This window comes from Aquarana catesbeiana, linkage group LG03 (genome assembly GCF_042186555.1).
Source record: "Aquarana catesbeiana isolate 2022-GZ linkage group LG03, ASM4218655v1, whole genome shotgun sequence".
In the NCBI taxonomy this organism is placed as follows: Eukaryota; Metazoa; Chordata; class Amphibia; order Anura; family Ranidae; genus Aquarana; species Aquarana catesbeiana.
In genome coordinates this window covers 88,849,921-88,865,808 of record NC_133326.1, presented here as the reverse complement: position 1 = coordinate 88,865,808, position 15,888 = coordinate 88,849,921, and the positions used below count along the sequence as shown (strand labels likewise).

The window sequence follows — 15,888 nt, the reverse complement described above, 5'->3', positions numbered from 1 at the left end:
CGTTGCCATGGTTGCCAGTTCAGGGCTCTCTAATACAGATCACAAGCTTGAGAGATCAGGAATGGTCCTCTCTATAGGAACCTAAAAGATCTATTACCTTCACTTTATTGTAAGCTTGTCTTTCAAAGTGTGAATTACTACTCCTTAACTGCCTGTTATATAACCAAGTGCTTTCACATTATTGCAAATCCAATTTATATGCATCTAAGTGATACACGGGCTTTAAAACATTGCCCCTTCCATTCATAAATAGAATTAGATTTTTGGCCACCATTGATCTCTGAACTCTGTTATTGAACAGCAGCTGGAGAGGTTATAAGATTCTTGACATAGATTATTCTGTCACTTATAAGATACCTGGCTTATTTTATGAAAATTCACATTCAGCTATGGCACAAATGTTTCCACTTAAAAGCTCCGACCAATTCTTATCCATTCCAAATGACCAATCATTTAACTTTAATAACGAACACTAGGTAAGGTATGACTCACATTGCCAAATACATCACTTGTAAGAAAGGCAATAATGATATCATCTTCCATTATTTAATAATAGCAAGTGGAACCCTTTTAAGATTTAACTAGGCATACGGTTTTATGAAAATCAAAGGTAATATTTTCTTTGGCTGTTCCTAATTTAAAATTATTACTGAAAGATAAAGTTCAAATCTTGCTAATAAAATATGGACCTGCTGTTTCATCTTTAGGACTACCTGGACTCAATGGGGAAGATTTATTAAAACTGGTGCGCATAGAAACTGGTGCAGCTCTGCACAGAACCAATCAGCTTCTAGGTTTTATTGTCAAAGCTTAATTGAACAAGCTGAAAAAAAAAAGTTAATAAAATAAAAGTTAAAAAGTTTTACTAAATCTCCCTAATGTCTTAATGTTGTAACACCATTTGGTCCCTAGTGTGCATCTGTATTTGTGAGTGTCCGTACTATGTTGTATATAGAGCTAAACAAAATCAGTTTGCAGTTGAGGCCATCTTTTTCATCCCTCTTTTCCCCTTCTCTGTTTCTATTTCCTTCAACTTCACCCCCTCTATCTTCCTGTAGTCCTTTTTACTTTACTTACATTACTACATATTCACACTATTTTACGGCTTTACCTTATGATACATTAAGCTTGACTGTGAGATCTTACATGTTGCTTACTGTACATGTAACATGCTTACATGTTTCAGATAATATTGGGCCACCACAAATTTATTTATCTCCTGTTACTCATCTTGCAAATTGATTCATGTCTTTTGTATCTATGATATGTGGCCAATGATATCATACTATCATATATCATGCTCACATGTACGCTGACAATTCTATATGTACAGTGCCTTGAAAAAGTATTCATACCCCTTGACATTTTTTCACATTTTGTCATGTTACAACCAAAAAACGTAAATATATTTTGTTGGGATTTTAGACCAACACAAACTGGCATATAATTGTGAAGTGGAAGTAAAATTATATTTTTTTTTTCAAAAAATTTTACAAATAAATATGGGAAAATTGTGGCTTGCATTTGTATTCAGCCCCCTTTACTCTGATACTAGGGATGAGCCGAACACCCCCCCAGTTCGGTTCGCACCAGAACTTGTGAACAGGCAAAAAATTTTGCAGAACACGCCGGGGGCGCGCATCGCGGCAATCGTTGTGCAGAGTGTCAGTCTCTCTCAGAGACTCTTTAACACATGATCAGCCATGTCCAATCACGGCTGATCACAATGTAAACAGGAAGAGCCATTGATTGGCTTTTCCTCACTCATGTCTGTCAGACGCGAGTAGAAGAGAGCCGATCAGCTGCTTCTCTGACAGGGGGGGTCTGTGCTGATTGATTATCAGCACAGCCCCCCCGAGGATGCCCACACTGGACCACCAGGGATGCCACCAGGACCACCAGGGATGTCACCACTTGGTATGCCACCCTAGACCACCAGGGATGCCAATTAGTGCCCACAATGGATGCCAATCATTGCCCACAATGGGCATCACTGATTGGCAGGCATTATTGTTTGGCAATGATTGGCATCCATCAGTACCATCTATTGTACATCAGTGCCACCTATCAGTGCCCATCCGTGCCACCTATCAGTGCCCATCCATGCCACCTTTCAGTGCCCACCAGTGCCACCTATGTGTACCCATCAGTGCTGCATATCAGTGCCCCATCAGTGCTGCATATTAATGCCCATCATCAGTGCCCATCAGTGCCACCGCATCCGTGCCATCTCATTGGTGCAACCTCATCAGTGGCGGTCAGTGCAGCCCCATCAGTGCCCATCAGTGAAGGAGAAAACTTACTTTTTTACAAAGTTTTGTAACAGAAACAAAAAAAAAACATTTTTTTTCAAAAACTTTGGTCTTTTTTTTATTTGTTTGCAGAAAATAAAAATCCCAGAGGTGATCAAATACCACCAAAAGAATGCTCTATTTGTGGGAACAAAATGATAAAAAATGTAGTTTGAGCACGGTGTAGCATGACAGTGCTGAAAGCTGAAAATTGGCAGGTCTTGGCAGGAAGGTGTATAAGTGCCCAGTATTGAAGTGGTAAAGGCTTATATGCAAGTTATAAATATATGTCATAAAAAGTGTTTGGGGACCTGGGTCCTGCCCCAGGGGACATATATCAATGCAAAACATTTTTTTAAAAATGCCCCTTTTTTCGGGACCAGTGATTTTTTTCATGCTTAAAGTGAAACAATAAAAATGAAATATTCCTTTAAATATCGTGTCTACAGTATGCCTGCATTTTTCCCGTGTTTAGAACAGTACCACAGCAAAATGACATTTGTCAAGGAAAAATTATCATGTAAAACTGATCGCGGCTGTAATGAATTGTTGGGTCTCGGCAATATAGATAAAACTCATTGAAAAAAAGAGCATGGGTTCCCCCCCAGTCCATTATGAGGCCCTTTGGGTCTGGTATGAATATTAAGGGGCACCCAAACCAAAATTTAAAAAAAAAATTGCCTGGGGGTCCCCCTATAATCCATACCAGGCCCTTCAGGTCTGATATGTAAATTAAGGGGAACCCTGCACCAAATTAAAAAAAAATGGCGTAGGCGTCCCCCCAAAATCCATATTAGACCCTTCAGTTCTGGTATGGATTTTAAGGGGAACCCTGCCCCAAAATTTAAAAAAAATGGCGTAGGGGTCCTCCCCAAAATCCATACCAGACCCTTATCTGAGCACGCAACCTGGCAGGCCGCAGGAAAAGAGGGGGGAAGAGAGAGAACGCTCCCCTCCTGAACCGTACCAGGCCACATGGCCTCAACACGGGGAGGGTGCTTTGGGGTCTGACCCCAAAGCACCTTGTCCCCATGTTGATGGGGACAAGGGCCTCATCCCCTCAACCCTTGCCTGGTGGTTGTGGGGTTATGTGGGTGGGGGCTTATCGGAATCTGGAATAACAAGGGGACCCCCAGATCCTGGCCTCCCCCCTATGTGAATTGGTAATGGGGTACATGGTACCCCTACCATTTCACAAAAAAAGTGTCAAGAATGTTAAAAAAAGACAAGAGACAGCTTGGAACTTGGATTTTATTAAAAAATAAAAAAAATAAAATGTCCTGTGATGTAAATTCACGCCACCCGACAGACCGTAAAAAAAAAAAAAACGCCACCGCTCTGCCTCCGTGGGACTGACGCTTCTTCTCTGTGACAGTTCTTAAATAGCTGAGAGCGGGGCCACCCGGTGACGTATACGACATCAGAGGGGGGCGGGGTCACTTTTGATTTTTCATGTTAGTGTCCCATAGACTTTAACGGTGTTCCAGCGGCTTTTGAATTTGCCACGAACACCGCATATTGTTCGCTGTTTGGCGAACAGGTGAACACCTGATGTTTGACTCGAACGTCGGGCTCATCCCTATCTGATACCCCTAACTAAAATCTACTGGAACCAATCACCTTCAGAAGTCTTCTAATTAGTAAATATCCATCTGTCCATCTGTGTGTAATTTAATCACAGTATAAATACAGATTCTCTGTAAAGCCCTCAGAGGTTTGTTAGAGAACTTTAGTGAACCAACAGCATCATGAAGGCCAAGGAACACACCAAACAGGTCAGGGATAAAGTTGTGGAGAAGTTTAAAGCAGGGTTAGGTTATAAAAAAAATCCCAAGCTTTGAACATCTCACAGAGCACTGTTCAATCAACCAAAAATGAAAAGAGTATGGCACAACTGAAAACCTACCAAGACATGGCCGTCCACCTAAACTGACAGGCCGAGCAAGGAGAGTATTAATCAGGGAAGCAGCCAAGAGGCCTATGGTAACTCTGGAGGAGCTTCAGAGATCCACAGCTCAGGTGGGAGAACTATACACAGGACAACTATTAGTTGTGCACTCCACAAATCTGGCCTTTTTGGCCTAAAAGCAAAATGCTATGTGTGGTGGAAAACTAACACTGCACATCACCCTGAACACACCATTCCCACTGTGAAACATGGTGGTGGCAGCATCATGTTGTAGGGATGCTTTTCTTCAGCAGGGACAGGGAAGCTGGTCAGAGTTGATGGGAAGATGGATGGAGCCAAATACAGGGCAATCTTAGAAGAAAACCTATTAGAGTCTGCAAAAGACTTGAGACTGGGGCGGAGGTTCACCTTCCAGCAGGACAACAATCCTAAACATACAGCCAGAGCTACAATGGAATGGTTTAGTTCAAAGCCTATCCATGTGTTAGAATGGCCCAGTCAAAGTCCAGACCTAAATCCGTTTAAGAATCTGTGGCAAGACTTGAAATTTGCTGTTTACAGATGCTCTCCATCCAATCTGACAGAGCTTGAGCTATTTTGCAAAGAAGAATGGGCAAAAATGTCACTCTCTAGATGGGCAAAGCTGGTAGAGACCTATCCAAAAAGACTTGCATCTGCAATTGCAGCGAAAGGTGGTTCTATAAAGTATTGACTGGGGGGCTGAATACAAATGCACACCACACTTTTCACATATTTATTTGTAAAAAATTCTGAAAACCATTTATCATTTTCCTTCACTTCACAATTAGGTGCCACTTTGTGTTGGTCTATCACATCAAATCCCAATAAAATACATTTACGTTTTTGGTTTTAACATGACAAAATGTGGAAAATGTCAAGGGGTGTGAACACTTTTTCAAGGCACTACATGAAAAACCTTCTAATAAACGTTTATTAAATAATTAAATATATATATATATATATATATATATATATATATATATATATATATATATATATATATATATATATTGCTGTAATACATGGCTAGCAGGTGAGCTATTACAGTCATCTGTTTGCTTAGGGAGCCCAAAGGGGTCTACATTATTTACAGCTGATGTAGAATTTGTTATCAATTGCCATGGAGCAGCATCAGCCTTTGGTTTTGCATCAATAGCAAAGTATTAAGCCCAACTGCTGTCAAAATTACTATTTTTTTTTATTTTGGATAACGTTAGGAATGGACAGGAAATGAGACTTGACGTTTCCACATTTCCTCCACAGAGACACAGACAGTTCCAAAACCTGATAGAAATTTTAACCCTTCTGCAATGTTTTTATATGCTGTTTATGCTTCTATTTTGGAGATTTTCCCTGCCCTCCTGCCTCCCTCACTGAAAAAAACATACGAGGAAAGATTTCTCAAATGGAGACATTGACATCATTAGTAGTCTGGGGAAGGGGTTAGGATCTCTGTCAGATGTTAATGCTGTCTACTTTCTACTTTCCATGTTATTGGACAATTATGGTTTTGACAGGACAGGAGGTGAGGGTAAATCCTCCCAGTGGCATGTTTCAGTTAACCCCGACCGACAAGGGAGACCCTACTTCTATCTTCTGTATTCTGGTGTTATGTTAAGAATTCTGATGGGCAAGGCTACAAGGGATCGCAATGAAATATAGGTATATTGCCTTTCAAGAGGTGCTTTATTTTAATATAGATATGCAACAATATATTATGTGGTACAGAATTTTCCTTTGTATTGCATTATACATTGTATGATATTGAACATGTGTGCATTTATCTGAAGTCTTAAATAAATAAAAAGCTTTACCTCTTCCCCACTCTGTACAAAGCTAGAAACAAAAGATGCCTCTTGTTTTGCCTCACTGACAATAGGTGTTTTTCACAGATTTTTACCTATATCTTATTGTGCCCATACACTGATAATATACCAACTGGTTAAAGTGTTTAAAGCCAAAGCCCAAATTAACTTTCAGAATAAATCAGCTAAATACATTTTAGGGGCATAAGAAAGGTATCCAAAGTTTAGTCTGGTCTAGGGGAATAAGAAAATATTTACTTACTCGATCCTGCGCTCCTCCCTCAGCTAGACTGGTTCCTGCAGCCTCTTCTCCTCCATGCTCCAGCAGTCTCCCAGATAGCAAGTAATAGTGCTGCAAGTTTAAAAATGACTTGCTAAGCTATTGCTAGATTGACATGCTTCACATGTTTGTTGCACAATTGCAGCAAGTCGGCAAATCTGCCGGTGGTGCAGAGAAAAAGCTAAGTAAAATTGTTTCTCCTCTCCCCTATAAAAAAAACAGCTATTAATCCTTGCAGTGTGGGTGCAACCCCACTGCAAGGGATCTTTTTTTGTTGCCTGGAATTGAGCTTTAAATGCAACTGTAGTGCACCTGAAAGCAAACTACATTTGCCCATTGGCACAAACCCAACGCCTGTTAACAAAGCCTTCACTTGATTAAATTCATAAAGTCTTCAATAATATGTACATTTAATTATTATTTATCAATAATAAAGTGGTTCTAAAGGCTTAAGGGTTTTCTTTTTACCTTCATGGATCCTATCCATGAGGGTAAAAAACCTTCTGTGTGCAACTCCCCCCAGTCCCTGTCAAGAAGCGCACTTCAGAAGAAATCCTGCTGTTGACCTGGCTGGTGCACGTTTGCGAGCACTGGGGTGCGGGCGCTCGTGCGATTCCTGACGCCAAAAGGGCTATTTAAACAGAGCTTGTACACAAGTCCAGTGCTGTCTGATCTACAGCTTCCACGTGATCCCTGCTACCTGTAACCTGCTTCTGTGATCTGTTCCTGTGTTTGACCCGGCTCGCCTTTGACGCTTCCTGCCTTCTGCCTTCATCTGACCCTGGCTTGTCTTTTATCTTGATCCTGCCTACTTCTTTAATTACCTGTTACCAATCTGACCTGTTACCAACCTGCCTCAAGCTTCAGCATCTGTTCCAGTATCCCCTGTCTGTGTATGATCCAGCCTGCCTGTACCTGCCTGTGCTCTTTATTCCTCAAGGCTGATATGCTGCCTGCCAGTCCCTGCATCCAGGTGTGCGGTGTCCGGATATCAGCTGACCCAGTTTCCAGCCTGCTCACTGCCTGGATCTCTCATCTCCCTGGGATTCATCCCTGTGGCATCAGGAACCTTGGAGCGGCTCCTCTAACAGCTAACCCGCCAGGCACTCATACCACTCTGCACTCCTGAGCCTGCTGCTTGTTCTACCAGGGGCCACGAGTCAGATACATAAGGCCTTCCTCTGCACTATCTGGCTCATCTACAAGGTATGTGAGAACGTGACAGCTCCCTTAATACTTACCTGAGGTCAATCTCCATTCAGGGATGTGCATGAGAGCAGCTGCTCTCCTGGCTCTCTCCCTCCTCATTGGCTCAGACACAGCAGCAGGAGACATTGGGGGCACTGAGCAGGGAGGCTGAAGCTCAGAAAATTGGTAGAGGACCCGAAATGAGGAGGATCAGGGCTGCTCTGTGCAAAACCATTGCACAGAGCAGATAAATACAACATGTTTGTTTTTCTTTTTTATTTCCTTTAGTATCACTTTAACAATATTACATCTAATTAATAGTTATCGCCGCCTAAGCTCTTATTCCTATGAATTAGTACTACAATTCACTATATACTGTATATATTTTACGAAAATCAACCACGTGGCTGTTCTGTCAAAAGACACCAAATCTAAAATGTGCTTACAGCCTCTATGATAATTTCAGCCCAATTAGGAAAGCTTATATCTATAGACCCATTAAAATTTCAAGAATCTAAATGTAAATACAATAAAATTTCCCTACTACATAAGTTTGTTTATTTAAAGCTCTTATACTCATTAAATTACAGTTGGATGTTATTTATCTGATCGTCAAAGCAGCCTTCTGTTCACTCACATACAAATGCTGAAATCCTATAATCACAGAAAAAGACGGTGAACTGCACCAGCTCACTGGAGAACAGTGGTTGACTGTGTGCACCAAGTATTGACAGATTATGGACTATGTTAAAATTACTTGGGTAGAACACTGTAAAGTAATGTGTGTAAATAGTTTTAATATGCCCATAAATATTCTAGACATTAGCCAGATTGGTGTTCTTCAGATCAAAGCTTCCCATAATAAAGCTGTATAGGGGGCACAGATGATTCTAGCAGCTGATCAATACCTATTGGGATGGGGGATGTAGTCGTATTCAGGTTAAACAAAATTTGTGTATGCAGTCTTCTTACATCCTAGAATGCCTTAAGACTTTATTGTCTTGATCTATCAAATATGGCCAAGCCTTAAAAAAATCATCCATTTTCCATTAAAGACATTTAATTAAGACAAATAAGACAATAAGAAGAATACAACTTTGAGGCTGATGTACTAAAGAAATTGAGAATTGGTAATGAAAAAAATGGTGTGAATTTAAAGTGCTCAGGAAGTTGCTTTTCACATGATTAAAAAAATGAAGCAACTTTTCAAACACTATTTTCAGTGAAGACTGTCAACTTTTTAAAGTAAATCGGCCTTTTTATATCAGAGGATGAGAGCTACAGCTGGGTTCCCTTGACATTGGGGTTATTTACTAAAACTATTCACTTGTGATGTAAATGTTCCCTTAGGCTGGCAGTAGACATTTCAAATTTCTTAACAGCGATTATAATGGTTCCCTACCTTATCCAAAATGTAAAAAAAAAGTTTTGGCTATAGATACTTTATGTATAACATTAATCTGTCAACTAGAAGAGTTCTTTGAGCATGAAGCCTGGTGACGTAACCGGGTGTCCCCGCCCCCCTCTGACGCCACAGGGAAGTCATGGGGAAGTCCCATGGCATCAGAAGGGGTGGGGCAACCCGGTTATGTCACCGGGTGGCCCCGCCCTCAGTTATATAAGAGCTGTCACAAGCGAAGAAGCGTCACACGGCAGGAGCCTCCCATGGAGGTGGGTCGGTCGCAGATTTTTTTTTTCTTTTTCGGGCGGCATGATAGAAGAAGATGAATGGACATCGTGGGACATTTTTATTTTTTTATTTTTTAATAAAGGACTTGTCCCAAGCTGTGTTTTGTCATTTTTAACATTTTGACACTTTTTGGTTGATTTTCAGTATTTATACAGGTGATTTATTTATATATAAGTTATTTATACCAGTCTAGAAGGAAAAGAGTGACACTTTTTATTTTGTTACTATTTGTTTTTTGCCTATAGTTCTACTTTAAAGGAGTCTCAAGGTTTTTCACCTTAATGCATTCTATGCATTAAGGTAAAATACCTTTTGTGCTTCAGCTGACCCCCAGAGCCCTCCTTTTTCTTACCTGAACCCGATCGTTCCAGCGCCAAGCACGAGCCCAGCAGCTACAGCCGCTGTCTCCATCCTCATTGGATAGATCGATAGCAACGGGAGCCATTGGCTCCAGTGACACGGGAGCTGGGGGTGGGGCCAAGTCCTGCTGTCTTTGTCAATGGACGCAGCAGCGGGACTCGTGCACGCACCCACACAGGTGTTTCCAGGGAATGCGGCTCACCATGGGGGCACTCGATGTAGGGAGGAGCCAAGAGCGCTGTCGGGGGACCCCAGATGAGGAGGATTGGATGCACAGAGCAGGTAAGTATAACATGTTTGTTATTTAAAAGAAAAAAAAAAAACGAAAACCTTTACAAACACTTTAAGTTATTTGCATTTCCATAGACATGTATGGGGAGTCAAGTAATTTTGATGGGCTCGGACAAAAGCTTGAAAACACAGGCCCTTACAAGAGTAAAACTCCACTTCTATAGAAACATAATTTGAAAATGATAACACAGCTATACATGCAATCTACTGTACATAATGCAAAAAGAATGTCAGCAGTGATAGCACAAATGACTGTGAACAAAGCACAAATGGTATACTATACAGTACATGGCTTAAAGAGGAACTGCAGTCTGCTCATACAATTTGTAATAAAAACATCTTTGCCATTCTGAAGCTTCCCCCAACCACTTTGCATATTATTTTTTATATACTGAAATTCTGTATCTGCCAAATATGCTGCAGAAATCTCCCTTCACTGAGTCTGGCTGCAGCCATTTTAATTGTGGGCAGCTGAAGCTGCTGCCTATTCACTTCCTGGATTTAAACAGACACACAGAGGCAAACCTCCAGCTCTGCAGCTCTGCCGGTCTCATTGGCCCTCTTATGACTCATCCCCCCTCCCTTCCTGGCAAACTCTCAGGAGAGTGAGAGAGCGCGCTGTGCATGATGTCATAAACCTAGGCTTATGACATCATAACCAGATGTCATAAGCCTAGGAAACAGGAAGTGGGCTGTATAAGGGATTTACTGGCAGAAAAAAATTGTTTTACTACCCAAAGTTAAAACAACAAGGGCAGAGGATTTAATAGATGGAAAGTTGAAAAAATTACTGAAAGTCCGCTTCAAAGAGTATCTTAAAATAAAACCTTTTTTAAATTTTGGCTATACATACACTTCAAAACAGTGCACTGCTAACAGCAAAAAAAATGTTGCCTACCAGACACTCCTCCAGTAGCGTAGATTGCCATTGTGACTGCCATTGCAAAGCCAAGATTATTAGTCAAAAATCCTCCAGCCTTTCCATTACTGAGAACAGAAGATGCTACACAGGAGCAGCCTAAAGTCTGGGAAAAGACAGAAATAATGTTGTAAATTAGGTTCCAGTTAGAGATGATATGTAAATACACATTAATCATTTATCTTTTTTCATCTTTCTAAATATTTACCATGTAAAAATAACGTTAATATAAAATGTTTGTCTAGCATCCATTACAGAGCCATTGTCTTCTGTTTTTTGATATAAATTTTGTCTGCTTTTAAAAAGAGTGAAGAGGGAATGCCGCTCCCAAAGCTTCCACACAGATGCTTCTGCCCTACTGCAAACTCTCAGGTGCTGGCTCTGCACAAGTGTGTAGAAGAAGGAAAAAGGTCCTGGACTGCCGAACTCCGTAGAAAAGACATCTTTATTTGCAAAAATAAATAAAAATCCAAAATACAGTCACATCGAAAAGTGGATAAAACAGGGATCAATAGCTGACGCGTTTCACATCAAATGATGCTTACTCATAGCTAACCTAACAAAGACCAAGTAAGTGCATATAAAGGGAGGTTGAAAGGAAGTACACAAATCAAAGTTCGAAAATTGGCTAGCCACACCTTCTGCATGATTGGTTCTTGAACTCCCAAATAATGAGGTGCACCTGTGGAATGAAAAAACATACATAGACCAAAGCCAATATATAGAGAAATATTATGAAAAGTATCTATAGTGATTAAAGTACATGGTGAATTCATAAATTGGTAAAAAAAATCCGTAATGTCCATTACAATGCACATATATAAGTGGGAAACAACAGTCCAAAAATGGATATAAATTCCTGAAACATACAAACATAAAATAAAGAAACTTTACAAAATGCACATGTATGTGATAGTATCAAGGAGTTGGAGATAAAAAGGTATGTTCATAGAAAACATATATAGATGTATAAGCAAAAAAGACGAAATATCATATCCAACTATTCTAAACACCTCTAAATGAGAAGAGAGAAGAGAATTCTCTCTCTCTCTCAAACATACTAGAGGATGTTTAGTAAAATATTAAGTAAAATATTAAAAATGTGCGTTTGAAAAAATTGTATGTTTGAAAAAACATTGTTGTAATCACAAACATACGCTAATACCCATAAAAAATAAAAAAAAGGGGGAAGAGACACTATCTATCAATAATATATTATATCAATCTGAAGGGTAAGATTGTAGATTTATGGGTCCAATCAAAATCTGGATAATGACATATTGGATAATAGGTAGTAAGCACGTGGATGTGTGAGAAAGTGCCGGAACTCTAACTCCTATATTAGAGTGCATTCAAAAAACAACTGAAAAAACAACTGAGGATACAAGACCCAAGAAAGACAGAGAGGCAGCATGTGGGAAATTTATATTTTAGGTGAAGAGAAGGGAGATGCAAGAGTTGCTCTTCAAGATAATACTAGGATTTATACCAGGATTCTAGACAAGTGCTCTAAAAAACTCCAAAGTCTCGCTGCTCCCGCTGCAGACAGAATTAGACTCATACTTTAGAGCCATAATCATCGCAAAAAGATTTTTTTGTCAAAAAAATAGTTAATCATGGAGGAATCTAGTATATATACATGTAAAAAATGTATTTAAATTATTAATGAACAAAACTAGATAAAGATAGGCCAAAATGAACAGGAATGAAAATACATCAGACTGGGGTGTGTATCATTTGAACACATCTATTGGAGTATTTTAGGAGAGAACGGGGCCAAAGATTAAAGAGCATGAAAATACTGCAAAACTAGCCCCGCGAAAAAAAGTAATAGGCAGGTGCACAACTAGGCCCAAAGTCTCAAAGTCTTAAAGTCTCACCCCACCCGCTATAGACAAAATTATGATCGTATCTAGGGACCGTAGTTGTTATATAAAGGTGTATCTTGAAAACATACCAATATATCAAATTCCACTTGAAAACCCAATAACAATATCCTAGATGCGTTACAAGAATAAGTATATAATTGGTTACCAAATGAGCAACGAATAATGTGGGGATATAAAATCTAAAACAGATTACAAATCACTGGGCGTGGTCTATTGGTAAAAGTGAGATACATCCCATTCATAATTAAGTCCCAAGGGACATCTGGTGTCCAAAATGAAAATCCACCGGACTTTACGTTTGCATAAAATATTAAACTTATCACCTCCTCTTAGTGGTTTTACAATCTTGTCAATACCTTGAATAATAAGGCTAGATGTATCTTTCTGATGGATTATATTCCAAAGTTGTGCAACATTTGTGGCATGATCTTTCTCGATATCATGGAGGTGATCATAAAGACGATCTTTTAGTCTGCGTGTTGTCCTGTATTCTGAACAAACAGCTAGGCGTTTTTGGGTGTTTTTCTGCTCCAAGCCTCAGCTCTAAAAACGCCCAACAAGAAAAAACCCATTCATTTCAATGGCCCCAAAATGCCCATCGCTCAAGAAAGTACATGAGCTTCTTATTTATCAGATTACAGGCGTTTTACTGCTTTTAAATTGGTGACCTTTCAACCTTGAAGACGCCTGTAGAAAAACTTTGCAAAAATGCCCAAAAAAACGCCAGAAAAATGCCGAAAAACACCTGTAAAATAGCAACGCCTAGATGTAAACAGAGCCTTAAGCACTTTAAAGCTAAAAAGACTTGTAGCTTTTTTCAACCTGACTAACTACTGTATCTATCAACAGAGGCACTGAAATCTTTAGCTTTTTTCCTATTATTTTCCTATTGCACCAGAATTTTGGCAGCCTGCCAGCTTTTTAAGTAAACATATAAGGCCCCTTTCACACTTGTGCGACCTGAAAGTAGTGGGACTTTGCCACAATTTTTGTCATGACTTTGACACAATTTTGCCGCAACTTTGCAACTTTGACGTGACTTGAAGCAATGTCCATGGACCTCATGTCGCATCAAAGTTGGACCAAAGTAGTGCAGGTCGCTGCATCTTGTAGTCGCACAGATATGAATGGTACTCATTGGAAATTATGGGGTATGACTTTGCAGTCCCAAGTTGCAGGACAAGTCGCACAAGTGTGAAAGGGGCCAGAGTGTTTCTAAGCTTTTATAAACCAACTGAAACCCAAATTAAAGTGGTTGTAAAGTCAGAAGGTGTTTTATCTTAATGCATTCTATGCATTAAGATAAAACACCTTCTGTGTGCAGCATCCCCCTCAGTCCCCCTAATACTTACCTGAGCCCTTCTCGATCCAGGGATCTTGCAGGAGAGTCTCGGCTGCCAGGGACTTCACCTCCTCATTAGCTGAGATGGCAGCGTGGCGCCATTGGCTCCCGCTTCTGTCAATCAAAATCCAGTGAGCCAATGAGGAAAGAGAGGGGGCGGGGCCGAACCACGGCTCTGTGTCTAAATGGACACAGAGCAGCGGCTCAGCTCGGGTGCTGCTTGCTTTGGGGGCACTCAGCAGGAGAGAGGGTCCAGGAGCGCTGGCGAGGGACCCAAGAAAGGAGGATCAAGGTTGGTCTGTGCAAAACCACTGCACAGAGCAGGTAAGTATAACATGTTTGTTATTTTTAAATAAAAAAAACTGAGACTTTAGTATCACTCTAAGGGCAAATTAACATCATTGTGTTGCAGTACTGCACATGTTACTGCACCATGCTGCAATGTGCAATATGTTTATTGCTGTGCTGTGATGCCATTATTGTAAATGGAATCCCAATGCACTTTAAAACACATCCTTTGTGATGTGCTGTGGGAAATTGCCTTTGAATCTTTGTTGGGATCTTTAAGGATATTTGAGAATTAAATATTTAGAAGCAGCAGAAGATGTCAGGGATGGCTTATTTTAAAGTTATTTTACTGACTGTTAGAAATAATAACATTCTTTAGTGTCCATGGCTTTGGCACAATCACACTTTTAAGTACACTTCTACCTAAAGCTCAGCTCCTGATTTGCTTATGTGCTCTGCACTTACTGGCATGGTCAGGGATCAGGCTCAGAGACCAGTAGCTATAGCAGTAGATAGGCTCCCATCGACCAGCAGGACAAGTACATGAGCAGTTCACCCTGGCAGATGACGCGGGCTCACCCAAGGTGAAGGGTCTAAGCACTAACTGGTGTTCACCAGAGCTCCTGATGGTGGAGATGGGTATTACTGTGTGCTAGTGCCAGGGTTGCTGTCCTCAGACTTGCCCCATCAGGAGGTGAGCAAGCAGGGGTCTGGTAGCAGATATAGCAGGTAGAGATCAAGCAGAAGTGTAGTCAGTAAACAAGCCAAAGATAGGTAACAAGTGGTTGCAGGTTGGAATCAAGAGGAAGTACAGTCGAGGAATAAGCCAGAGGTCAGTATCAAGTGGTAGTGAACATACGCACGACAGCATGATTGAAAGAAGCAAGATATGCCTGAAGAAGAGCACAATAATCTGGCAAACAGAAAGTTCAGAGACATGGCTTAAATCAGAAAGTTCAAAGGAGAAGCAAAGATAAATTCATGGTTCATCAGAAACAAGGTACAAGGCAAGATTGTCTAATGGTTGAAACAGGGAGCTGTCCAGCACCTCAGGTAGCACAGAAAGAAGAATCACAGCCAGACATTGCAGGGGTCCACATTCAGATCCCAACACTCCCATTCATTCCTACGGATTTTCGAAGAACCAGCTCGTCTCGGAAGCCCATAAGAATGAAAGGAAGTGGAGAGTGCATTTTGACAAGTGGCTCTACTATCTTGTTGGTGGGTAATTGGCTGCCCAGTACATGGCCATAGCGAGCCAACCCCCAATGTAAACTGAACTTCAGGGCAATACGATACCTTTGCACATGACTCTTCCCCATATGTGGGTGGCGGGTGGAGGCTGACCCCCTTTCCACCCTCCCAGCTACGTGGCTTCTCCCCAGCACTCCCAGGGACTTCAGACACTGGCCTACCTGCTCAGGTGCGACAGGAAGGGGGCTCCAGTAGAACTCTTCCTTCAGAGCAGCAAATGCACAGGCTGTGGTTAATGTTCTTTACTTAAAAGCCTCAATTAATAACATGGCTCCAATGGGTAGCATACCCCCAACACAGTTACAAAAGCAATACAGACTCTAGGTCCCAGGCCCTGATGGTGACTGCTTGTGTCCCTGCA

General features: G+C 40.8%; 1 protein-coding gene across 1 annotated transcript in view; it reads right to left on the bottom strand.

Moving 5' to 3' along the window:
- AQP9 (aquaporin 9) overlaps positions 1-15,888 on the bottom strand; it is a 56,355-nt gene that overhangs the window by 29,786 nt on the left and 10,681 nt on the right. Inside the window, exon 2 of the mRNA XM_073618809.1 lies at positions 10,734-10,860. Within this exon, the coding sequence (XP_073474910.1) occupies positions 10,734-10,860 (127 nt within the window). The remainder of the gene's footprint in view (positions 1-10,733; positions 10,861-15,888) is intronic.